General features: G+C 41.2%; 2 protein-coding genes across 5 annotated transcripts in view; both read right to left on the reverse strand.

Moving 5' to 3' along the window:
* The window catches only part of POC1B (POC1 centriolar protein B), a 113849-nt gene extending 89898 nt beyond the window's left edge, over positions 1–23951 (reverse strand). The window contains exons 1-3 of one of the 4 annotated variants that reach the window (XM_067009849.1): positions 23638–23934; positions 22941–23025; positions 2758–2929 (exon numbers count right to left, since the gene is read on the reverse strand). In XM_067009849.1, the coding sequence (XP_066865950.1) occupies positions 2758–2929; positions 22941–23025; positions 23638–23652 (272 nt within the window). In that variant the 5' untranslated portion in view covers positions 23653–23934. Of the gene's footprint in view, positions 1–2757; positions 2930–22940; positions 23268–23637 lie in introns of those variants that run through there. The other 3 variants (XM_059080161.2, XM_067009848.1, XM_067009847.1) reach the window with 3 other exon arrangements.
* On the reverse strand, positions 17561–22618 carry GALNT4 (polypeptide N-acetylgalactosaminyltransferase 4). Its single transcript, XM_059080160.2, has one exon. It carries the CDS (start codon positions 22370–22372, stop codon positions 20624–20626), a length of 1749 nt encoding a protein of 582 aa, XP_058936143.1. The 5' UTR covers positions 22373–22618; the 3' UTR covers positions 17561–20623.
* Positions 23952–27184: the final 3233 nt, after the last annotated feature.

The following is a 27184-nucleotide window of genomic DNA, read 5'->3' on the forward strand; positions in this document are numbered from 1 at the left end:
TTTTAAAATAGTCCTGTTTCTCTCCTATTAGGCAGTAATTTTTTGAGGACAGGAAAGATGACTTATTCATCTCTAAAAGACCAGCATCTAGCACAATGGTCAGGCATGGAAAAAGAACTCAGTACATTTTGCTGAATTCTGCTGGGAAGAGTCAATACTTAATGGTTCTTAGATCCATCCTGGCTTTCCCTTCCAGTGGCCTGTAGAAGGCAGAGGTGACTTTGTCATAAATCTCCATCACCTGATATATGACATACCAAGAATAATTAAAATTAATATTTAAAAAAAAATAGGAGGGAACATTCAGGGACTACTAGTTCAGTGAGGTTTCAAGGGAAAGTTCTTTGAGTAGAAGTCAGGAGTACACTATGGCCTGATTTTTTGTTTTATTTTTTCCTGGTACGCGGGCCTCTCACTGTTGTGGCCTCTCCCGTTGCGGAGCACAGGCTCCAGACGTGCAGGCTCAGCGGCCATGTCGCACGGGCCCTGCCGCATGTGGGATCTTCCCGGACCGGGGCACGAACCCGTGTCCCCTGCATCGGCAGGCGGACTCTCAACCACTGTGCCACCAGGGAAGACCAGTATGGCCTGATTTTAAGTATAAAGCCTAGGGAAAACAAAGAAAAGACTTGGAATCTGCCATGGCCAGGAAGCCAAGAGACAGTTGGTATCATCAAAGTCTGCCCTGATCTTTATTCTGCACTCCATACTGCAGGTGGCTTTCCTAATTGCATTCTTTCTAAAAGCCACTTCTCTCGGCTACAGGCTGACCCAACAGCCAGATCCAGATCCAGATCCGGTCTCAACAGGAAGCACACAGGAAACCGAGATAAGAGTGCCTAGTGTTTGTTGTGCTGGTGCTTAACTGGTTTCTAGTTCCTCACACTGCCTTAACAGACTTTCCACCTCCCACACATTTACCTGCCCTTTCCGCCCAAATTCTCTTGTGATGAACGCCAGGCCAGACCTGCCTCCGAACTTGCTCCTACTATTCTTTCTTAGCCTTCCGGTCACCAGCTCTGGTGTTTGCTCATCTGGCTGCCCACAATTCCCCTCATCCCTGTGCACACACACGCCACTCCTCCCCATGGGAGGTGGAATCCATCAATTTCTCCTGCCTTTGAATGGGAGGCATTGGACCTGCCAGCCCAGCTGCAAGCTTAATGAAGCTGCGTGAGTAAGAGCCAACATCAATGGGGCAAAGGAGTCATCCAGACAACCCATAAAATTGTGAGAAATGATAGTTATTGTATTAAGCTACTAAGTTTTGAGGACTGTTATGCAGCAATAGGTAACTGGTTAGTCAGTTTCCTTCTCATTGCCATGACCCACTATTGCCCTGGCCCCACTATGATCTGATTTAGGAAGAGGAACTAGACGTGTCTACACAAGCCTCATTGTCGTACTTAGATTAGCCAGTACAAGTTAATGATTCAGTGTGTTTTTAGCTCATCTACCCTTGTGCAGTTTACTGAGATTTCCCTGAATTAGCAATGGGAGACTGAGGCTGTGCTGAAAATAACAAACCACTAGTCCTAAATTCCTAAAGTGAAGGATTTTTAAAAATGCTTTCACTTTTGGACCCCAAATCAGCCTCTTGTCCTTACAATTCCCTCTACATTGCCATCTGCAGTATCATAATATGTCACTTCTCCTCAGTAGTGTTTGCTACCTCGGGATAATGTTCAGATGTCTCTCTCAGTATGGAGATCCTTTGGGTAGTGGCAGGAAGAAAGTGCCCACTGGCAGGGAAATGCCCCTGGAACTTTCATTCATTTGTGAGTGCCTGAGCCTGTTCATGCACGTACCACAAATCAAGTCCTGCCACAACAGAGTGAAGGAAAACACTTGTTTCTTATTATCCGAAGTATTTATGGAGAAAATGATATGATGTGTGGGATTTGTTCTAAAAATACGTATTCCAGAAAAGAAAAAAAAAAAGGTGTGTGGCAACGGGGGAACAGATGAAACAAGACTGACAGAACACTGATAACTGCTGGATATGGGGGATGGTTATGTGGGGAGGGAGTTGTCACGTTACCCATTCATTCTATTTTCATGTATGCTTGAAATTCTTTATAATTAAGAGTTTAAAAACTTTAAAAATAATCAAGTCTCAATAATTGCTTAAAATAGATGGGCTATCAGCCAGGATTTAAAAAAACCTCTTATAGAGAGGTTTGCTATGACAGGATAGGACTGTGCACAAATGCAATGGGGTTTATACATTTGTCAGACATTCTCTTTAACAAGAAAATTCTGGAGCCCAAATGAATGATATGCATCAAAGAATAGCTAGCCCCGGGGTTTTTAATAGAGATTCAAAGTCCCCTCAAGGATCCACGATGGGTGGTAGTAGGTTAATGAACTGTAAAATCTTGGTTAGACAGGCTGATGTATATCTCTCTGGGGAGACGATCTAAAGCTTACATCAGATTTATAAAGGGATTGATAACCATCACCCTTCCTAACCATCATGCCCCCACCCCAAGAAAACCTTAGGACACATTAAGCATATTTCCATAGTTAGAAATAGTTTTCAAACAGAAGACACAATTATGAGTTAAAGATGAGGAAAAAATGGTATGAAATAGTTTGACTTTACGACAAGGGCAGTACACCTTGTTTGTGACTCAGACTAAAGATGTGCAGGTAACGGGGCTGTGGGCATTCCAAGAAGGGCGCAAGGAACAGCCCGCCTCCAGTTCTCTTTCACATTTCTAAATCCAGAGCAGAACAGGTGTTTGTTTCTCTTACTTATCAGGAATCCAGAGTCTAACGGTCCTGTCTCGTGAAGCAGATGCCAGTAAGTTTCCAAGTGGAGAAAACTGCACGCTGGTTACAACGTCCTTGTGACCCACGTATCTGAAAGCTCTAGCTTGCGGCTTGAAACTCCATAGCATGAGAAACGTATCCCAAGAACCAGTAGCTATTAAGAAATAGAAGAACAAAACCACTGTGTGTTAAAACACAAATGTAGGCATGTTTCATTATAATGGGCAGCATACCTAAGAACAAGACATCCAGGTAACAGAGGGGCCTGGACGTTGTAAGACAGACCAAGTAATGGCAAAAACATTTGTAAAAGAAACCCAAAGCCACATCACTAACACGCAAGCTTCGCTGTGTCCTATGTAGCCACAGAGCAGGATTATTGGCCCCTGTATTTGGTTAGAACTCAATGACTATTTACTAGAAGAAGGCAGCACAATACAACATAGACACAGGACTAGGAATCGGTTCTGTCTCTCTCAGGTTGACTGAGAAAGTAACTTAATCTTTGTGTCATAAGGACTGAATGCTTTTCCTGAGAGGGCTGGATGAGAATGATTTTTTTAAACTGCTTATGCAGAGACAACTTCACAGTTGCAGAACAGTCATAATAATAGTTTAAAGAACATTAATATACCCTTTACCAGATCCACCTGTTGTTACTATTTTGCCCCATTTGGTTTATAATTTGCTCCTGTGCTCACTCTTTTTCTGCACACAAGCATGTATGTGCGTGTGCACATACACACACACAATTTTTTCTTCCTAAGCGATTTTGGGGTAAGTAAATTCATCATCATGGCACCTTTATTCCTAAATACTTAAGTGTATTTTTCTAAGAATAAAGATATTCTTTTACATACCAATAGCACTGTAATCAACTTCAGAAAATTTACCAGCGACAGTACCTTAATTTACCGCTTTCCAGTTTTGTTAATTTACCAGTAATGTCTTTTATAGCTAGATAAGGTAATCTTAAAACACACTTTTTGCTCTGTTATGACATTCTACAATTAATAAGAGTCAGGTGTTTCAGACATTAACTTAAGGCTTTAAGAAAAGGAAAACAAATGAAATCAACAGTGGAAATAAATGCCTTAAACAAGGAATGAAGAAATAAACAAATGAAAGATAGATCTAACTCTTGCCCTAAAACCAAATTTTATATACTCATGTAGCCCCAAAATAGCCCCAGTGAGAGGAACCAGGTCAATGAGAATCACTAAGTCTAGACTGTAGAATGTTTAGAAAAAATACAACTTTATAAACTTGAAATACAATTAGTATTACTGTTAGAAGAGAAATATAAAGTCACTGAAAACCTTCTAAGGTCCTTAGCCATAGATAAAATTCATTGGACTTGGCCTATGCAATGTTCCCATGTAAAATAGTTAAAGTGAGTTTATAAGCTGTATACTCCCCCCTTGTTTCAAAAGTACAAAAAGTTGATATTTCATTATAACTCATCAAATTATTAAATAAATCAGGGTTTGAATTATCTGGGGCTAATGTGGACAAAATACGGAAAACAATGAATTATCATGTACATTATATTGGGGACTCTATTTGAGTTCTAAGGTATTATGCTACAAACAAGAGTTACAAAAGGGAGTAAGACACAATCTCTCGCCCTCAGGGAATCACAACAGAGCAGGAGGTGGTTCATTAGATTATAATCTCATACATGTTCAGAGGACTTTTATATATTATTTATTCTTTTTTTCTTCCAGGTTTGAGATATACATCATGAAATGATTACCACTATAGGTTTAGTGAACATTCATCATTTCATATTTCTCATTAAAGAAAAAGAAAAAAAATATTTTCCTTGTGATGAGAACTCTTAGGATTTACTCTCTTAACTTTCACATGTAACATACAGCAGTGTGAATTGTACTAATCATGTTGTACATTACATCCCTAGTACTTATAAGTGGAAGCTTCAACCTTTTGACCATAATCTTAATGTTATATGGGGTAGTTAGTGGTCCTTTCCAAGGAAGAGACATTCGAGCGGAGACTTGAGTGAAACGAGGAGTGATCCAGGCTGAGACGTGAAGAAAGGGCACTCTGGGCAGGAGGACTCCACGTGCGAGGGCCCGAGACAGCAACGCACTTGTCAGCCTGAGGAACAGCAAGGAGACCAGCATGCCCACAGGGGAGGGGAGAAAAAGAGAACAAGGGATGGAAGCCCAGAGAGAAGCTGATGCCAGCAAGGAGCCATGGTGAGAGGTGTGTATTTAGTTCTCAGCCACTGAAGGATTATAAGCAGGAGGATCCTGTGATCTGATTTAAGAAAACTGCCACTCTGACAGTGAGAAACGGATGATCTTCGCAAAAATGATGTTGGGTCAACTGGGTATTCACAAGGAAGAAACATGTACCTTGACGTCTACACTTTACACTGTACACAAAAGTAATTCCGCATGGATTGCAGATCTAAATGTGATCGGTAAAACAATAAGCTTTTAGGAGAGAACTTAGGGGAATATCTTCACGGCCATTGGGGTAGGCAACGATTGCTTAGATAATACCTGAAAATGACTCAATTACTAAAATTACTAAAAGAAAAGAATAATAATTTGTACTACACTAAAATTAAGAAAGTTTGTTCATTGAAAGATACCGCCAAGCAAGTGAAAACGCAAGCCACAGAGAGGAAAAAGATATTTACAATACATTTATCCAACATATAATAAAGAATATATAAAGAAGCCTACAAATCAATAAGGAAAGGCAGGAAAATACGATAAGCAAATACATAGGCAAAGGGCTTAAACAGGCACTTCATAAAGGAGGCTATGCAAATGGCCGATAAACATATGAAAAGGTGCTCAAATCCATTAGTCATAGGAAAGTGCAAATTAAAACCACAATAAGATATCACTACACTCTCATTAGAATGGCTACAATAAAAGAGATAAATAGTACCAAATCTTGGTGAGTATGTGTAACAAGTGGAGCTCTCAAATAATGCTGGTCGTTTTAAGCACCCTTGGAAAATTGTTTTGAAATCTGTTGAAGCTGAATGTACACTTACCATCTGACTCAAAATTCGACTCCTAGGTATATACCTACAGAAATTCTTATGCATGTTTAGCAGAAGACATGTACAATAATGTTTGTGGAAGTACTATTCAAAGAAGACCAAAACTAGAAACCCAACTGTCCATCAAAGTAAAACAGATACATAAATTGTGGTATATTCATACTGTGTACCTAACGTGTAATTAAATTTCATTTATACGAAGTTCAAGAAGAAGCAAAACTAATCTATGGAGTTAGAAGTCAGCATAGGGATCATGTGGGTGGTAGGGAGGGAGGATAGTGGCTAGAAGGGAGCACAAGAGGGCTTCTTACTCTGGATGTTGGCAAAATGGGCATGTCACAGCTGCGGAAATTCAGCAAGCTGTCCAATTTTGGTACATATCTTACACTTTAATAAAATGTTTAGACGAAACGAACAAAAAAATCTCACTCTGGCTGTTGTGTGGAGCATACACAGCGGGAAGAAGGAAATCAATCAGGAGGCTATTGTAATAATCTGGCCAGAAGGTGGTGGTCTGGACTAAGGCTGTGGAAATGGTAGAAGCAGTCGAAACCAAGATATATCATAAAGACAGAGTCCACAAGGCTTGCAAACACATTAGATGTGAAGGGGAAAGAAAGAAAAGAAACAAAGGTGCCCAGCTTTTGGCGTGCACACCCAGGTAAATCTTAGAGAGATTTAATGAGATTAAGGCATTTAAAGTATTAAGTGAAATAATACTCAGAAGACATGCCTGGCACATAGAAAACGCTCAAATGTAGCTATTACTACTGTCGCTTTAATTTTTGTTACTGTCAGCAGCAACAGTGTAGATAATACATCAAAGACTGGAAACTCAGGCAGTGAGTCTAGATAAAGAAGAGGGTGCAGATACTTAACCTGGAGAGAAGAAAGAGACAGGAAGGAGCCATAAATGGAGTAGGAGGGGGCAAGGAGACTGTGGTGTCCAGGAATTCAGGACATGTTCCAAGAGGCTGATGGGCTGTGTCAAGTGCTTTGAAGAGACCTGGTTAAGATCAGGCCTGAACCCGACCAGCTACATAATTTGAGGGGTCCAGTGTAACTGTGGAGGCCCTTGTAGGAAATCATTAAGAATTTCAAGACCATGATAGCAGGGCATTAAACCAAGCATGAGACCTGCGCAACGATACACGTCATTTGCCCAAGAAGCCAGCCCTAGGCCTGAGGATCAAACATTGGCTTGGCAACAAGAATTGTTTCAGTGAAGCAGTGGGATCAAAGCTGGAATGGTGTGGGTTGAGGAGAAAATGGGAGGGAGGCGGTTTACAGGGTCACTAATGTTCAATATGACAAGGACCAGAAAAAATGTTATTACAGGATCATGGTGAAGCAACAATTGATTGGGGGTGGCATGGGCTGGGTGGGGGGGGAGGGGCAGAGGGCAGAGCCAGAGGAATAAGAACATGACACTTAACTGAGAAGGTGCCACAGGACTTGAGCCTTTACATATTTTGTCAGAAAAGGAAAAGGACATCTTAAGCAGAGTGGATGCTCAGAAATCATAAATTTAGAGTTGACGGCTACATACCCACATTAAAGCAACACTTGGCTATGATCAGCCTGAGGCCCGCTAAAGAGAAGTGATGAGAGGGCAGAATGAACACATGGTTTAAACGACAGCAAAACCTTATCGCAAGGTGGCATTTCCAAGCCCTAATAATTATGAAACACTAGAAGCAGGGATGTCCCAATTACAACTGTGTGGCTCAAGGTACACTCTACATTTTCTTCCAAATTTCAAGAAAACAGAAAAAAAGACCAACAATCGACAAAAATCCCACGAATGCATTCTTATTGGAAATTATGAAAACCAACACTGAATTTCCCTCCTTACTTCCTTAACCCTGCCCCACCAAACCCTAATACCACGATAATAAAAGGTATTTGATTATTGGTGTCAATGCTGTACAGTGTCAACCTGGAATTTGCTTTCATACGTTTCTAGTGAACCACACCCTCTATAAACATTACCACATCATTTAAAATGTCAAAGCTTGTACCTAATCGTCATCTGACTCATCTACTTTAAGATAAACTATCAAAGGGAGGAAGTTAAAAATTTAACTAGTAAATCTACCCATTAAAAAGAAAAATTATTTATATTTTATAACAATAATCTATAGTTTCAAGAAATCCTCGTTAGGACAAAAGAAAGAACAAAGTCCACAGTCACCTAGGCCAGTGTCAGGTCTCTGGAGGTGACAACAAAGAGCATACTAATGGTTTGCTCTCCACAATGTCCAAAAGGCCAACAGTTATTGTGTCACCGTAAGTAGCAATAACTTTCTTTCCTCAACCCGAGCTCTCTCATTGATTTAACCAAAATCAACTACAGTTAACTGGAGGTTTGCTTTGCGAGGAATACCTTTTTCTGGAAAGAGATGGTACCGCCTCCCAATTATTGCATTTGTTGTTAAATTATCTTATCTTTTCTAATGGTAATAAATGTATATGATGCAGAATTCTAGTATTATAAGAGTATTTACCAAATTTCCTTCCAGCCCTTGGCCACCTGGTTTCCCTTCCTAGAGGCATAGTTAACATATTTGTTTAAGCACATAGGAGAGAGGATACTCATTTTCTTGAGTATCCTCCCATGGGCTTAAGCAAATATGTGTGTCAAATCACTTTTTTTTCTGGATTATTTTAATTTTTTTCTTCCATTTCTATTGAGATATAATTGACATACAGCACTGTATAAGTTTAAGGTGTACAGCATAATGATTTGACTTACACACATCAAATGATGACCACAATAAGTTTAGTGAACATCCACCATCTCATATAGATCCAGTAAAGAAATAGGGAAAAAAATATTTTTCCTCATGATGAGAACCCTTAGAGTTTACTCTCTTAACAGCTTTTATATACAATGTACAGCAGGTCAATTATAGTTATACACCCCTAGTACTTATTTACCTTACATCTGGAGGCTTGTACCTTCTGACCACCTCCATCCAAATCTCCCTTCCCCTACCACTGCCACTGGTAATCACAAATCTGATCTCTTTTTAAATGAGTTTGTTTTTTCCTGTTGTTTCCTTGCCATCAGATTCAGGATATACATTTTTGACAAGAACACCACAAAAATTATGTTGTGCCTTTATCAGTACATCACATCAGGGTACGCTTGATATCTGTTCCAGTACTGGTGAGATTAATTTTGATCACTCGGCTTAGGTAGTTTTTTGCCTTGTAAAGTTAGTATTTTTCCCCTTTGTAATTAATTAGTATTTTGTCGGGAGATACTGTAAACTATATAAATATCCTCTTCCTCAATAAACTGTCACCCACTAATTTTATTTTTTTTTAATTAATTAATTTATTTATTTTTGGCTGCGTAGGGTCTTTGTTGCTTTGAGAGGGCTTTCTGTAGTCGCGGAGACCAGGGGCTACTCTTCGTTGCAGTAGGCGGGCTTCTCACTGCACTGGCTTCTCTTGTGTGTTGCGGAGCATGGGCTCTAGGCACGTGGGCTTCAGCAGTTGTGGCGCACAGGCTTAGTTGCTCTGCGGCATGTAGGATCTTCCTGGACCAGGGCTTGAACCCGTGTCTCCTGCATTGGCAGGCGGATTCTCAACCACTGTGCCACCAGGGAAGTCCATCACCCACTAATTTTAGCATCCTTCAATGATTTTCCAACCCATTATTCTTTCTATGATTTACTAATTAATGTTTAATTAATGAACTAATGTTCAATTTGTTAATTTGTTATTTTAAGGAAGAACCTTCTCTTTTTCTCCACTTATCTACTTATTCAAATACTTGTTTATATCAGTGTGAACTCAGATTATACTCAGTGGGTTATAATCCAAAGCTATCATTATTTACTTTGACTCATATTGTTCCAGATTTGGCTAGTAAGAGCCCCTTAAAGCTGGCCTCTGTGTCCTTCTGATATGTGTCCATCATTTTGAATACTTCCTTATTTCTAGAATTACAAGATGTTCCAAGATGTACTTTCCCTGCTCCAGCCCTGGAATAGGTCTTTTTTCCCCAAAAAGCTCCGATTACTCTTAATAGAGAGTGGTATTTAGAAACCAAGATCTGGAAACTATATTTGCTCATTGCTACTGTTGTGACAGCTAACAGAACTAAGAAATAAGGTATAAACAGAAATCTCAGCAGGCAGAACTAGGAAATCAGATATAAATAGAAAGCTGTATCTATCAATATGTAGAAATGAAGATAAAGATATTAAAAACCATGAGTTCATATTGATAACTAATTCAATCTAACAGCACCGAATACATTCCAGCCCTCCCTCTTCCTACATTTATAACTCTCTTCCCCCACAGTAAAAAATCTGGCTCACGTTACACTCAATATATTTTTTTCAAGTCTACAGCACACAAACGGTTTCAGAATCACTAACCCACACCCCTGCAAAAAGCGGTGCTACTAACTAGAGTTCAGGGTGCAGTTTTACTCCTTTCGATCTTGCCAGGCTTGGTTTTATTCTTTGTTAGAGCGAATCTACTTCAGTTTTAAATTTAGTTTTCGGGCATGCCCTTTATTTCAGATGTGGTCCTGATGCCTAAGGCCTGGCCTTCCTGGTGTCTCGCCTGAGGTGCTGGGCAAGATCTCCCCTTTGTCTGAGCTAGAGCTGGAGCGCTCTAGCCCGGCATGGTCACTGGGCTCACCATTCCTCTTCCAGCCCGGCAGGAAGGGGTCTCCGCTAGACCTCACACTCTCTCAACTTGCACCTCAGCCAAAACTGCAGCAGGCCCCACAGACATCTGATGCCATGTACCCCACTCAGCAGCAGCTTCTCAGGAACCCTGACACACACATTCAGTCCGGACACAGCCAGAAGAACGAAGACCTCTGCTCCGCTTTGCTCTACCTCTGCTGTGCAGCAGGAAGAGTGCCCCCAGGGAGAAAGCCAAGGCCATGGCGGTAGGGAGGAACTCACCTTCCTTGCCAGAAGTTCACTGGTTTACATTCCCTGTTGCTCAATGCCCAAAAACAGTTGCTTCATATATTCTGTCTCGTTTTACAGTTGTTTTAAGCTGGAGGGCAAGTTTGGTTACCAGTTACTATCATGTCTGGAGGCAGAAGTTGGCCTTAGTCTTTTTAATAGCTGCATAGTATTCTATGGTGTAGCTATACCTTAACTTATTTAACCAGTCTACCCTGTTTAGGTTGTTTACAAATGATGCTGCAATGTACATATGTCGTTTCCAACATATGCAAAATAACACTGTGATAAATGCCCAAAAGAATTATTGAGGGGTCAAAGAGTCCATATTTTAGAATTTACTAAAAAGGTCCATGTTCATAATACAGTATCTTTCACAACTTTATAAATTTGGATTATATTCCTTAGGCCTTTTCATTCCATAATCAAGAGAGTCCTAATAACTCAATCACCTCTGTATAGAAATTCTTGAATTTTTCAATTATTTCAGAAGTCCCTCAATATATTTCCTACCCTCATTATGTTCTGCTTTAAAACCCACTACCAGAATGAAACTCAGCTCTCTAGTTTGAGGGCACCACGGTTTTGTACTTTCTGCTGCATTTCCAGGTTCATGCTGGTCTTTGGTTCACAACAGAAACACTGGACCACCTTCTTCAGGAAAATATAAACAAGGAAATCTTCTAAGGAAACCTAAGAGAAGTTCACTATAGTTATCTTTAGGAAAAGAAAAATAAAATGTAATCCCCAGACATACACATCCATAAACCCAGACGGAAGGGAGATGGTTGCACAATAAAAATATTCTAACCGTAACTAGATAAACTTTAATACCCTATCTAACACCTTCGGAATAGTTTGTACAATCCAAGCACTACGTAATAGTATAATTAAGTGATGGCACTGACTTCAAACTCCTGTCTGAATGAGGCAGTAATTTTCCTGCTAGCTGACACTAAGTAGTTGGCTTGCTGGTGTAAGCAGAGCCTCAAAGGAGCTGTGACTGCTTTAAGAATAATCTTTAGTAATGACAATGTGGAGAAATTTAACTTATTCAAATTCTGTATCTCGACGAGGGGTGACAATCTTAACAACACAAACCCTTCTCGAGTTGTCACTGTGGGCCAAGTACTTTTAAGAACTTGGTAAACATCCTTTTACATAATCCTCACAATGAGGTAGGTGACTATCATTATCCCTTTTTTACAGATGAGGAAATGAGGCTTGGTGAGGTGATGTAACTTGCCCAGAGTCACGCAGATGGAAAGGAGTAGAGCTCCGTGTTTAACCGGGTCTATCAGACTCCACAGCCTGTGCATTTAACCAAGAACCCAGTGCTTGGAGAAGCTCTGGGGATTTACTGATTATCCCCACTGGAATTACTTGGGGACCTTGTTAAAAACGTGTATTTCTAGTAAGTTACATTCTCTGGAGTGAGACCCAGGAATCTGAACTTTTGATCACTTTCTGTCAATTCTGATATACGTGGAAATCTGAGAAATACTGCACTCTGCTACTGCCTCTCAGTGCGTACCCGAGCTTACTTTAGCGCTTGGGAGCAATTTTTAAAACTATAATAGTAGGAGGAACTTAAGTAAATCTGCTACACAGGTTGCCATCAAGAACCAGAATAGAAAAAGAATTTCTGGCAAACTTTAATTATGGTTTCACTGTGAGGAAAATAACTTAAAAATTCACAATTTCATTCTGCCTCTATTCAGAAAGAAAAAGGAGATATAAACTTGTCCTACACTGTCATTTACTCTACAAACATCCCACAGATTAAACAGGGAATGAATCAAGGACAGGGTAACCTTGAACACAAAAAGAGGAAAAGGTGACAACATCAATGTTAAAATATATCATTTTAAATGGAAACTTCTAAAGTGCAGCTCAGATTGTGCATGTCACATGAAAATGCTCTTAAACTCTCCTAACATTTGTATAAACTTAAGTGTGGCCCTCTGGGAAACTGCCCTAATGGAAAAGAGTGTGTGGTTCCAGAGGCCGACTGGAAGTCAGGCTCAGCCAGGCTCTGCTGCTAACTAGCTATACCGCCTCAGCAAAGTTACTCAACTTCCAGTTTCTGTCTGCATAAAGAGGGATGGTATTTCATAGGTGGTCATTTTTTCCCATCCTCTCCTCTCTGATCACCTTCCAACTCATCCTGTGAAACCCAAGAGCCCACCACCTTCCAAGAGGCTATTGAGTATAAATCCACCATGCTTCATACTCTGTTTCCTCCAGTCATGACCAGGAATTTAAGCCTTCAGCCTCTCTGATCATCAATTACTCTGCACTCTCTCCCATAATGCTCCAGGTAGCTCCTTAGCTGACCCTGGTACCCATGCCTGCACTCCTTCCCCAAAGCTACCACGGGCCAGAGAAACACCCACTACATGATCTCTCTTGTATACACATCATCCTCTCTGAAAATCCCTCCTCCTACTAACCTACTTACACTTTGACTCTGTTCGGGGACATCAAGTTTCTCTTTCACACTTCACCTACCTCAGGTCACAGTCTTTCTCTCCATTCTAACTCCTGGTATTACTAGTTCATTCAACAGATATCTCACCCCTACCACATGTAAGCCATGGTGGGCGGGGCGGGGAGAGTCCTAAGTAATGATATAGGCAAAAATCTCTGAATAGGGAGCTTAATTTTTTTTTTTTTAATTTAAGTTTGTGTGAAGCTTTATTTCATTTAAGTAACTTCTCTGGGTTTCAGTAGAGGCATTGCTTTAATGAACATTTCAATAAACGCAAAATCGAACATGCTGGCAGGTCACGAACTTGTCTGAAAATTACAGGTGAGCTCTTGACTCAGGTAGCATTTTCAAGTGCTAAAATCTATATTGCATCTCAGACACAGGATCTTAATGGAAGAAAATATCATCTTTCTCCAAAGCCATATGAACAGTACACCTATCACCGTTCTCCCAGCAAAATCTGCTTTAGCCATGATAACACCCAAAGCAAAGACCAATGATTATCTTGCCAGCACTTTTCCATGTGCCTCTTTGTGCTGAACTACTTTATTTGTAAAACAGGGAGCCCTGGTATAGGCTTAAATTTAAGCAGAGAAGAGGGAAACAAGTCAACTAGCAGGCAAACATATCACTTTAAATTGTGCTAAGAGACATGAAAGATAAAGCAGGATGTCACAGGAGAATTTTTCATGGGCATAGAATACTTTATTCAGATGGAGTAATCAGTGGCATTTTAAGTGGAGGCGTGAAGGAAAGGAAGGAGCCAGCCAACCAGAGTGAGGTGGTGAAGAATATTTCAGACTACAGAGACAACCAGGCCTCTCCAAAGACCTTTTCTTCCATGCTTCCTCAGCAGCCCATTCCATGGTCAAACCCTGGATCTTGTCGACAGCAGAACCAACAGTTCCCTGATTGCTAAATGAAACCCACTACCCTTTGACAACATGCTTTTCTTATAGCTTCTTTTCTGGATGAGCTTCTAACTCATCCAGAACTCCAATCCACTGACCTATGTTCTCCACTGAGGCTCTCTTTCACTATCTTCATTTCACTATCTGATTTATAATCCTCACTTCTCTCCTTATCCAAATTATAAACCCCTTCTTACACATATATTCAATCCTTTGACTTTTCCTCCTTCCTTTAAATTCCCCTGGCAAAATCCCAGTCACTCTGCCTTTTCTGAGACTATATCTGTGCCAGTGAGAATCGCTAGACACGCTTCCAGGAAGACTGGAAATACTATAAATTCATGATTGCTAATTGCACACAGATCTTCCACGCTGCCCAGCGTTGCTCAATTCTATAATAATTCCCTTCCCCACTCTTTCTAATGACTATTTAATATCTTCTTCTCTCTCTTCTACCTTTTTAGTCCACTCTATCTACACCTTGGCTTTCATAATACCTTACTATAATGGGTTTCCCTCCTATTTTTCCAACTATTCCTTCTTGGATTCTTTTGTCATCTCCTCTTCTGATCCAAAGTATGGAGAGCCTTAGGACTCAGAAATGGACCGTTTGCCCTCAGTGTTCTATGTTTTTCCCAGGTGACCTCATCTATTCCCATCACTTTAAATACCATTTGTATGCTAGTAACTCCCAAATTTCTCTCCTTCCCAGGCTACCACCTAGTTTGAAGACCACCATCCTAGTCTGAACCACCATCATCTCCTGCTGATATTACTATAATAGCTCCTAACTGATTTCTCTACTCACAGTGGTTCAATCTCCATGTAGTAACCAGAGCGAATTTTTCGAGGTATAAATCAGATTGTATCATTCCCTCATTTAAAATCCTTCAACAAATTTCCATGACTCTCAGAACAAAAGCCTAAAACATGCCGTCTTAGTTTCCTGTGGCTGCCATAACAAATTACCAAAAATTTGGAGGCTTAAAGCAACAGAAATTTATTCTCTCACAGTTCTAGAGGCCAGAAGTCCAAAATCAAGGTGTTGGCAGGATCACACTCCCTCTAAAGGCTCTAGAGATTTCATTCCTTGCCTTTTCCAGCGTCTGGTGCCTCCAGGAGCTCCTTGGCCAGTGGCTCTATCATTCCAATCTCTGCCTCTGACTTCATGTGGCCTTCTCCTCTTATCTCCTCTGTATGTCTCATTTTAGGGCCCACCCAGATAGTTCAGGAGGATCTCTGCTCAAGATCCTTGATTACATCTGCAAAGACCTTTTCTTTCAAATAAAGTCACTTTTACAAGTTCCAGGGATTAGGACATGGACATATCTTTTGGAGGGTCACCTTTTAACCCACTATAGCCTCCAAAGACTTAACTCAAGCTGCCTCCGCCTCCCCCTGCAATTTCACCTCCCAAAGCTCTCTTTCTTCCTTTGTTTACAGGCTCTACCCATTCTGGCCTTCTTTTATTTCCTTGATCAAGAACAAGCTCTTTCCCACCCTTGATTTTTGCTTATTCTATTCTGTCTCTAGTCTTTGCCTAGCTAGCTCCTCCCTTAGGTCTTGAGTTAAATCTAACTTCCACAGAGAAGTGTTCTTTGACCCTATAAACTTAAGTACCTTGCCCCAGTTTTCATCCCTCAAAGAACCTTGTTCCTTTTCTTCACAGCATTTGATTGTTTTCCAGTTTCAAGTTGTATCTGCACACGATTTGTATGTTTACTTGTTAGTATCTGTCTCTATCACTGGACCGCGAATTCTTCATACCATCCTAAGAAGCACACCTGTTTTGTACATCTCTGCATGTACACCCAAGCATAGGACAGCACCTGACACATAGCAGAATTAACTTTAAAAAAGAGTACTAAGTAAATAGAGTACCTCCTATTCCTTTTATGCAGAGGATTAGATATGTGTAAATAAATGGGTTAGAATGATTATCAGACAGCTGAGGACACTGCTGGCCTGCAGCAGACATCCCTCCCCAGCCAGACTGGGAAATGGTCAAGTTGGGCACAAAAGGAAAAGTAGTATCTGACCACTAGCAAGTTAGAAGGAGTTCTCTAGTCTTCAGTTCTGCCACGGACAATTATATACTCTGGGAACTCATTTCACCTTTTATAATAATCTCTACCTCCTATTCAAAAGGATTGAGGTTTTTTTGAAATTTTAAGAAAAAACTCCAATACAAACTGGTTTCCACCTGCACCCTCATACGAAGCTGGGAGATTCACATATTTACCTAACTTCCTTAATTCTGAATTACAGCATGATGCAAGTGTCAACAATAAATACTGCTGGCCTGTTTTAAAGTCTAGTATGCACAGAGGACAGAGAAAAGAGCAATCTTTTCTGAGACACATGAAATTCTCCAGCCTCTTTTTCTACCCTGAAGTGTTTTTTTAATTGAGATACAATTCACATACCACAAATTCACCCCTTTAAAGTGTACAATTCGGTGTTTTGCCCAAAGTTGTACAACCATTGTCACTATCTAATTCCAGAACATTCTCATCACCAACACCACACCCTCCAAAAAAACCCATCCTCATTAGCAATCATTCTCTGTTCCTGCCTCCCCCAGGCCCTGGCAGCCACTAATATTGTCTCTACGGAGTTTCCAGTTTTTTCTAACATTCATGAAATTGAAACACAGAGAGATGAAATGATTTGCATAGGGTTGCAGTCACTTAGAAACTTACTGGCAAGATTATAGTACTCATTATTAGGACGATCATAACATATAGTTATAGTAATATTTTAAACTGTACATTAAAAAAACAAAAGATCAGTGAAAATGTTTAGCTTGACTACACATACGCTAAATGTGGCTATAAGACATCTGATACATAAAGTGGGGTCCTTAGGCTGGCGATGCTCAGGCAGTGTTTCAGGGCAGGGAGAGGCAGGGGTGGAGGGCGTTTGGCAGGAATCACTAGAAGAGGAACAAAGATGCTACTGGTGGACAGGAATTGCACTTAGGGACAGGGTGATGCAGAGAGAAGGTTGAGGGAAATGCGAAGCTATGCAGTTTACAGCACAGACATATTTCTTTGTGGCACAGGGTTCTGAAATTTGTGCTAAGGTGCCCACGTATCCACTAGCCTCCTTTTATAGTGTCCCCAATTTGTCCCAGAGATCTCCGATCATTTCCAGTTTGTTTATGAGTAGTCAATGCATGAATAGTGTTAACACCACTTCAGAATACTTGCTGGTTCATGACACTTCACAAAATAATACATGAAATTCAACTTTTTAAAATATTCTACTGCATGCATTGTCAAATAAGTAAAATAATTACAAGCTAACTTACTTCTTTTACCATCAATAAATGTGTACACAGGAAGAGTGACCCCAGAGACCTAAATCACCAGAATCCATTTGCAAAAATAATTAGGCACACATTTTATTTTATATGTCTTAATATTGCAAATACCATTAATGAAAGGAAAAAAGGATGGAAACCGCTCATCACACACACAGAAATTCATCGTTCAAAAGAGATTAATGTGAACCTCAACATTCTTTGTGCTCATTTAAAAACATTAAAACATCAATAGAAAAGGACAAACAAGTCAAAACTAAGTATTTTATTAATTAAAATTGAGACCCTAAACCAACTAAAATTACACAACTGAAAAATAACCTCCTATCATCAACCTAGAAAAGTTAGATTTGCCAACATATAATGAATACTCAGGAGCCTACTACTGGGTGCATAGACAAATTTTCTTTTACAAGCAAGTTATTTTGAGTTATAGAGATCCTGTAGATGACTAGATTATCATTTTTTTAAATGGCTGCTAAAAATGACTATTTAGTCAACCCATTCATAGAACTGAACACTAAATAACATAGTGACCATTTAAAGTTGAAACTTCTTGTCTACCAAATTTTTTATAAACTGTTTTTAAGCATGTAAATTAACTTAAAAGATCAACTCTTAATTATCTACCGCAAAAGAGAGCTTTGGTACCAATAAATTATAAGTAGGCAATCAAAATATACTTTGTAGTTTTACAGTGTATTTTAGGAATTAAATTGGAAATGCCTATATATGAAAATTGGGTCTCATTCTTCTGTTACCTACATTACTGTGAGGAATGAAGAGCCCACTGATTCCAAATTACTGATATAAATAAAACACTATCCTAAAATTTCTTCCAAAAAGATTAATTGGTCACACCCTGCAATTTAGGCAAAAGGTAAGAATTAAGTGCTTTACTTTTCAATGCTCCCTTTTTCTTTCGATGGGAGTAGCAAGATTCTAGAATAAAAATAATTCCAGTAAGTACATTTAGAATATGTCTTAGTTTCCCATTTGATAGGGGGCTAAGAAGAACAACAAAAATAAATAAAAAGAGAAAGGGTGATTTTAAAGTCAAAAAGGCAGACTGAGCAAGGGGTGAGGGTGGGTTTAGGAGCATATCTGCTGCCAATTAACCAAATCAGAGCAGATTACAAACCCTCCTAAATTGTGACCAGGGCCATGCACACTGCACATGGAATCTGGACAATTCTTTGCTACATAACATACAGAAAGTTATTAACACACTTTTATTTTAAGAAACAAAAGAGAAACAAAATACTCGAAATACATAGCAATTTTACTTTTTGAAATGGTTATACTACAAACTTTTCTTAAATTTAGATTTTGCAAAGTTCCTACTCTCCAAGTCATCAAGTAGACACTGAAAACAACTTCCGAGTACTGTAGACTGATGCTTTATGGAGCGTGCATTTTTCACTAATCTAGACCACAATGAACTAATTAAGATTTAATGCTGAATTCAGCCTGTGATTGAATTCTGGATACAACATTGGAATAAAACCAGTAAAAATAATTTTTTTAAAGTATGTTTACTTCTTGCATAATTTAGTTTGGAAAATATTCATATTCTTAACCCAAAAGATTACTTTTAGAATTTGAAAGATTAAAGATAAAAAACAAAAATTGGTTCAGCAATTGTCAAAATAAAATGAATACAAACACTGACCACAACTTTCCATTCAATCCAAAATAAACCACTTCAGTTGAGCTCAGCTCACTTAATTTTTAAAACCATTTCTCTTTTCCAGCTTCATAACTGGACTGAATGTTGCTCAACAACATTACCTACTTTAGCAGGGAAGAAATAAAAGTGTTGTAAAGATTGCACAGTGACTGAATGTACAAGCATAACATTTCAGAGCTGGAGGGATCTTCAAGACCTGCTCCAGCACCCACATTTTACAGATGAGAAACTGAGGCCCAAACTAAGTCAATCAAATGACTTGACCAAAGTCACAATCATCGGCTGAGCCATTTATTCATTCAGTCAGTTAGTCATTCACCCACAAGTACTGACAGCTGCCTAAGCACCAGGCTCAGGATTAGGTGCAGAAAACAGCCTGGAAGGCAGCATCCACCATTGCCAAGGCTATCTTTTCCCCTTGTTTTCTTAAAATTGATCCTTAAAAGTCCTAATCAGCAAGAACTCTGTAGGAGAGTTCCGCAGCCTTTGTAGAAGCGGGTCCACTTTCAGTTTCATATATTTCAGTAAATGCAGCTGTCCTCTATTGTGTTAATTTTAAGTGATTAAGCATTTACTTTAAGTGATTAAGCACTAACAAAGAGAAGCACAGTATTTTGAATGAGTCCCTCTCCAATACATTCATAACTTAAGTGCAATCAGAAAATGCCCTACACACACAAGTTCACAGAGAGGACAGCTTACAAAATCAGAGTGATGTGAGGTATCAATATAGATCAGTTAAGTCCAATAGCTCAAGTTTGCAGTGTGGAATGTAAATATCTCTCATTTCATTCAGATATGGGTATATTTTTCTGAGATGTCTGTATGTTAAAAAGACCTCTAAACTCACATTCAAATTCACATCTAATGACACATATGTCTAAACCAGGTCTTTCTCCTTAAGATTAACTTTCCTTGATTTCTATTTGAGTAAAGGAAAATTAGAATTAAAAAAATAAACAAAACCTAAAATTTAATGTGCTGGCTAAAGGAAATTCAAATTCTATGTACAATAAAAATAGCAATAGCTCAAACTGCACATTTCTGAGTTGTTTTGTTTGTTTTTTTTTTGATGGGATGTGCAGTGAACTTACCCATCAACATAAATCATCCCTCGTTTTGCATGGACTTTTATGTTCTTTAACATTAAGTCTGGCTCTTAAATGTTTTGTGTATCTCAAGTCAAGTTCTTTAAGAAGAGACCATATTGACAAAGCTCTTAAATAAAACAACCCATAAGTAAGGCACTTTGAAATATTAAACAGCAGCTCTCTGTGTACCCAGCTTCAGTGTTTTTACCAAAATGATCCACAGCTTTTACAGAGCTCTCGCAGATGACCATTGGGTGAATGCTGATAAACATAATCTTCACTGAGGCTCTCTGAAGGCTCTTTAACTTTCCTCAGGCTATTGTCAGCTCAGGACGAAAGTGCTGTTCTGCTCTTCTATTTCTCAAACTTCCAGATTTGATTTTTATCTAGAGCATCACATGTTCTCATTTGAACATCAGGTCGGCCCTCAGGTGTCCGGTAAGCACTAAGACACAGTCCTGAGTGGGGATGAAAAATGGTTCCATCTTCTTTAAAATACCAAATAATGTTTGCTGGAACAGGAAACCCATCTCTGGGACAATTTTGCATTCCCACGTGACTTTTTTGCTCAGGAACCTCTGCACATAACTCTGTCACTGAATTAAACCTTATTTCTTTGTTTGAAGTATATTCAAAGAATTGATTGCCTCCTTGACCGTGGCATCCAAACAGTGAAAGGTTAGCACCTGTAGGGTTGTTGTCAGGAGAATTATAATCTAAACATTCAGAAGAGATCCCCATACTGCGAATAGCTCCGTGCCAGCCTGGCCTGTCCTCTGGAACATGTAAATTAGAAAACACATTTTTCAAATACCAGTCAAAGCTCTTGCACCTCAGCCGTTCTCGTAGTAATTTTCTTTCAGAAATATCGCCATAAGCTTCTTTCCTTGCTGGAGGGTTTCGATTGTAGAAATGCTCTTTGTACCCATCCATCCACACTTCCGCTGCCCGAGCAGTATTCTGCAGGAAATTGGGCCGAGCATATGGTGCCCGCTTGGGGAATACGTGGCCCACGTGAGAACAGGGGTGGATCTCCAGTTTACCTCCACACTGCCACACCCTAAAAGACAGCTCCAGATTTTCACCTCCCCACACTTCCATCCCAGTGTCATAAGTTCCAAGGTACTGAAAATATTTTTTGCTGACAGCAAACAGTCCTCCAGCCATGGTGGGTGATCTGATTGGGTCAATTCTCGATTTCCTCCTCTCCCTTTCATGTTTGGGGACAGAATGCCACTGGAACGTTAGACGCCAGTCAAACCCACCAATCATGGGCTCCCCAGTCTGCATATAGAATTCAAAAGTATTCCAATCAATGGTGTCTATAACAGGACAAACAATTGCCGTTTCATCTTTAGCAATCCTTTCCAAAAGTGGCTCCAGCCAGCCAGTATTACACTCACAGTGACAATCCAGGAAAGTGAGGACATCCCCAGTGGCAAAAGTGGCCCCAATGAGACGGGCCCTAACCAGCCCCTCCCGCTTATTTGTTCTAATCAAGCGAACTCTATCGAGATTGCTGATGTAAGTTTCAAGCTGTGTCTTCAAATAAACTCTGTCGCTCAAGTCATCGACTAAGATGATCTCCTTCAAAAGGACTGCAGGAGAAGTTTCTAAAACACTGTGGATGGTGCGGAGCAAAGTCGACCAGGCTTCGTTATAGAAAGCAACGATAACAGAAGTGGTGGGAAGTCTCCTATAGTTAAATTTCTTGGATTTACACTCATACATTCTTTTATCCTCTATGTGGCGGTGCAGGGAAATCCTGTCACTGAGGTAAATATTAATGGCATATCTCTCAATGAGTTCTTCTTGCTGCTTCAGTTCACTCTCCTTGAGCTGGAGTTTGCTGGCTTTCCCCCACTCCCCAAGTGCATGGGAATCTGCAGGGGGCTTCTCATAAAGCGGTCGAGACAAATCCACTACTTTCTTCCCGGAGTCTGAGAGCTGTCTTGGCCCCCGCTCCTTGGTAAGGCCGGCTCCTGGGGCGGCATGGAAAGTGGAGACGGAGAGCTCCACCAGGAGATAGGCCACTGTTAAAAGCGCCAGCAGCAGGCAGCTTTTGCCTGCCCACGTCCACCTCACGGCCATCCGGATCCTCATGGCTGGGGCGCGGACGCGGCCACCAGGGCCACCACGCAGGGGAAGGGCTGCGGGACCCGACGCTGGAATTCCGGGCTCAGGTAGAAGCGAACTTCCCAGCAGGTCTCTCCTTTCATGCAGGCGCTCGGCTCTTTTCCAGACGCGGGGGCTCCCCGGGGGTCACCTAAGACCACCCCGTGCTCGGCCTCCGGAACAGCCCCAACGCCTCTCTCCCCACTTCCTCCTGCTGGTCTCACAACTTTTCACAAACTCTCCAGCCAACACCCCACCCGCCCCGGGCCGAGGACAAACTCCGCCCCTTCCCACTTACTCCTCCTGGTGGTTAGTTCGCGAAAGTCGTCGACCAGGCCCAGGCCTATAGGCGACTCTGCGGGGCCGGGCTGGGGGCCAGGCTGACCAAGGTAGCCCCGGCTCGGGCCCACTCTAGCTCCGAATGCATCTCGGCCGCTTTCAACACCACCTCCACCCATAGGTCCTCAGTGGTTATCGCGGGGGCCCGGCGTGGACAGAAGGCAAGGGTACCGACCGGTTGAGCGACTCATCACAAAAAGAAAAAAAGAAAACTTACCAAGTTGTTTGCCGTCGGGACTAAAGTCCACGGAGGTGATCGCCGCTTTGTGGCCCTTAAAATAACGCTGCAGAACGGGGTCCTCCTGGGAAGGAAAGTTGTCAAGTTTTGAAAGCAGATGCTGACCCCGCATTTGGGGGGCCAAACGCTGTCCCCGCCCCCGGGGGCCGGCCCGGGAACGGCCGCATCGAAGGTGGGTGTGCGGAGCAGGAACGCCCCGCGCGAGCACACGCGGCCACCGCTACAGGGGGACGCCGAGCGCCAACTTCCCCAGCAGAGCCGGCCGAATCCTCCACTCGCGCTTCCCAGAACCGAGCGCACGCGAGGGACCACCTGGGCAGCTCCATTGAAATGCACGATCCGGGGCCCCGCCCTCTGGCACGCAGTCACAGGTGCGAGGCGGGGCCCCGGCTTCGGTACTTTTCAAAAACCTCGCAGGTGATTCTGACGCAGGCGCTCCACGGAAACCCTCAGAGAATTCTGGGGTCTATGGAGCTGCCGGGGCTGTCGGGACTCGGGGAGAAGTGCCCGGGAGCTCGGCCAGGGCTCTGCGCTCCCGGTGTCCCAGGGGCAGAGGACGAGTCACCGGGGCGAGGAGCTAGCGGCTCGGGACCTAGCTGAGGAGTGGGCGCGGTCCCGACCTGGACCCCAACCGGCGGGACCGGCTCTGAGCAGGCGCACCCCAGCCCGTCCTTACCGGGGCTGAGGCCATGGGAGGAGCGGTTGGCTCCTGGTTCCTGCCCGTGTGGGGAATCGGGAGAAGGGAGGGGGCGCCGTAGGACCGTGCGGCACCCGGAACCGTCTGCCCGGAGCGGCAGCGCCTCGCGGTCACTACAACAACGGCCCACTCAAACCCCGCGCTTCAGGCATGGCCAGCCGAGCCCCGAGGCTCCGCCCGCTCCGTAGAGAGCCTGGCCTCCGCCACCTGGCAAGCGGGAAGCCCCGGGGTCAGGTGCCGGCACACATCAAAGCCAACGTTTACTAACATCTGCGCTCCCCACGACTTGACACAAGTAGGAGGGTAGTAACCGGGATAGAAAAGAGACCGATGGGTGAGAGAGGGTAATGAGCCTGTGATCGATGCAATCAGAGTTCTATTACACGTTAAAGAGACAGCCCGCGCGAATTTCAAGCTGGTCCCAGACAGCTTATGACGCACAAGAGAGTTTGATGCGAAATGGGGCCGCTTGCTATTTATTAATATACCCAAAGGAACTAAACCTCTCGAGGACAGGCTTGAATTTATTTAATCACTAGTTTTCACACAATGCCTGGCTTGTTATAAATGTAGATGCTGTATAAACGTGATGAATGAATTAATGTTGTGCATCTACTTAATGTTTTTCTGCTGTGCGTTTTCTATTCCAATACATTTGCATATGCTTTAAAGCAGCAAATTGATACAGCAGCATATTTAAACTTTTTAGGAAGACGTAGAAACATTGTTTAAATTATTGGGCAACATAGTAACAACAGCCTTTGCTACAGTAGGCTTTCTTACACAGAATATCATTGAGCTTCAGCAACACTATGAAGTTAATAGAGTTACAAAATGTTACCAACCTTTACAAATTATAAACTTGATTCTTAGATATTTTTATTTAATTATCAAAGACCACACAAACACAGCTCTTCCAATTCCAAGTCCATACCCCTTTTTACGCTGCCTCAAAGCCTGAAGGACTCAGCTGAAAATTACTTACAGAATATAGATTCTTGGCAGCATAAGAGGGCATAATAGACCACAGCTGGTAAGATACACATTCTATGCAAATGAAAGGTAAACTATACACCAAAATTACAGATTAACTAGTTGTCTAGTGATAGAATTGAGTTTTAATGAATACTATACATAACAATCAAGCAAATAGGAAATAGCTTTAGACTGCAACATTAGTTCAAGTATATGTTTGTTGAATATCTCCTGTATATTTGGCTCTGAGGAGTACAAAGATAACTGAGGTATTTTCCCTGCCTTTAAGAACTCAACAATGTAGGTTTCTGAGTCTCATATTTTAACATGCATAATGATCATTTCGGGCGGGGGTCCCCAACTTCCGGGCCGCAGATCGCTGCAGGTCCGCGGCGTGTTAAGAACCCGGCCATACAGCAGGTGAGCAGCGAGCGAGCCAGCGAAGTTTCATCTGCCTCTCCCCATCGCTCCCTCGCTCACATTACCGCCTGGACCTTCCCCCCACGTCCCCCGCCACACATACACACACTCGCCCCCCGTGGAAAAATTGTCTTCCACAAAACCGGTCCCTGGTGCCAAAAAGGTTGAGGACAGCTGATTTAGGGGACCTCATTCCCCAAAATACTGAATCAGCATATAGAGGGGGTGGGATCGAGGACCCTATAGATGTAATAAGCCCCTTAGATGATTGCCATGGGAGTCTCAGCTGTGTACATTGAGAAACATTGCTCTAGTTTAGGAGGTGATGTGTCTAGATTGTTGATACCAGCAACTTATCAGTAAACTGTGGTAGGACTCTAAGCTTTGCTACTTATTCCCAGTCTAGGTTTGACTTTTTTTTTTTAAGAGCAATATATTTAAAAATAATGCTGCATGCTGGTGGGAATGTAAAAGGATATAGCACTGTGGAAACAGTTTGGCAGTTCCTCAAAAAGTTAACTCCTAGGTATATACCCAAATGTATTAAAAACAGGGACTGGAACAGATACTTCTACACCAATATTCATAGCAGCATTACTCACAATAACCAATAAGTGGAAACAATTCACGTATCCAACCCGTGAATCAATAAACAAAATGTGATACCTACATAAAATGGACTGTTATTCAGTCATAAAAAGAAATTTTGATACATGTTATAACATGGGTGAACCTTAAAACGTTAAGCTAAGTGAATAAGCCAGACATAGAAGAACATATATTGTATGATTCCACCTATATGAGGTACCTCAAATACATGGATTCATAGAGACAGTGCAATGGAGGTTACCAGTGGATGGGGATAAGGAAGAATGGAGAGTTATTGTTTAACGGGTGTGGAGTTTCTGTTTGAGATGATGTTCTTCCAGTTTTGTTGAGATAATAACTGAATTACAGCACTGTATAAGTTTAAGGTATACAACATAATGAGGTGACTTTCATACATTATGAAATGATTATCACAGTAAGTTTAGTGAACATCCATCATCTCATATAGATACAAAATAAAAGGGTACACAGCTAGGAAGTGGCAGAGCTTTAGATTTTAGTGGGTACTTCCAGACTCCACCTCTTAATCACTAAGTCATGTGCCTTTTTTTGTGGTTGCAAGGGTATGATTAATGTAAAATTCTGTATCCTAACGAATGCTTTACCAGTTTACAAGTTTTACAAAAGGAAAAATGTAACACCTCTTTTATTTCTATTCCGCTGTCCTCATTTATTACTCCCAAATGCCCCTCCCATGATTCTTTTCCATATTTGATTTTATTTCTTTTTGCTCTTCCTAAACTTTGCAAACAGCAGAAGCTCAGAGGTGGATATTTGGAAATGTGGCCCAAGTTGGGGATTTTTTTTCTAACCCTAAGCCTGATTCAGTTCATGTAATTCTACTTGCTACAGTAATTATTTGGGACCACCTCAAACTGCAAATTTATTAATCTGGATGGGAGTCACAATATTTAAAAATTTAAGGTATCATTGGAGGCCAGGTACAAAGGTCGGGTAAAACTGACTCTTTAATTAGCCCTCCTTTTCCAGATCCCCTTCAAATCAGAAGTTGAATTTATCCACTTGAACACTACAAAGGGTTGTTTTTGTTTTAGCATGAGTCTTTCCGAGGTTACTTCCCTTCAAAGTTGAGAATTCAGGCATAGCACAAAAGTGCCATCTACTGTTCATTTCCCTATGTGGCACTTGGAATGAAAATACAGTTGACCCTTGAATAACATGGGTTTGAACTGCGCAGGTCCACTTATACGTGGATTTTTTTAAAAAATAAAGATATTGGAAATTTGTTTTTGAAATTTGCAACAATTTGAGAAAAACTTTCTAGGCTACTTTTTTATAGCCTAGAAATCTCAAAAAATTAAGAGAAATTTAGGTATGTAATGAATGCATAAAACTATGTAGATTAGTCTATCCTTCATAGGCATAAGGTGATATTGAATATTAAATTAATCATGTATTAGTCTTCTTACTGTTTTATAACTTTGCTTTCAAAGAATTACATTACCATATGGTATGCCTCTCTCTCTCTTGTAATTAGAGAAACCGCATAATCATCCTATCA

This window comes from Kogia breviceps, chromosome 12 (genome assembly GCF_026419965.1).
Source record: "Kogia breviceps isolate mKogBre1 chromosome 12, mKogBre1 haplotype 1, whole genome shotgun sequence".
Lineage (NCBI taxonomy): Eukaryota > Metazoa > Chordata > Mammalia > Artiodactyla > Physeteridae > Kogia > Kogia breviceps.

What these genes read in the sequence shown, in the direction of transcription:
- GALNT4 (XM_059080160.2), bottom strand. Translation starts at nt 22,372, where the DNA reads ATGAGGATCCGGATGGCCGTGAGGTGGACGTGGGCAGGCAAAAGCTGC.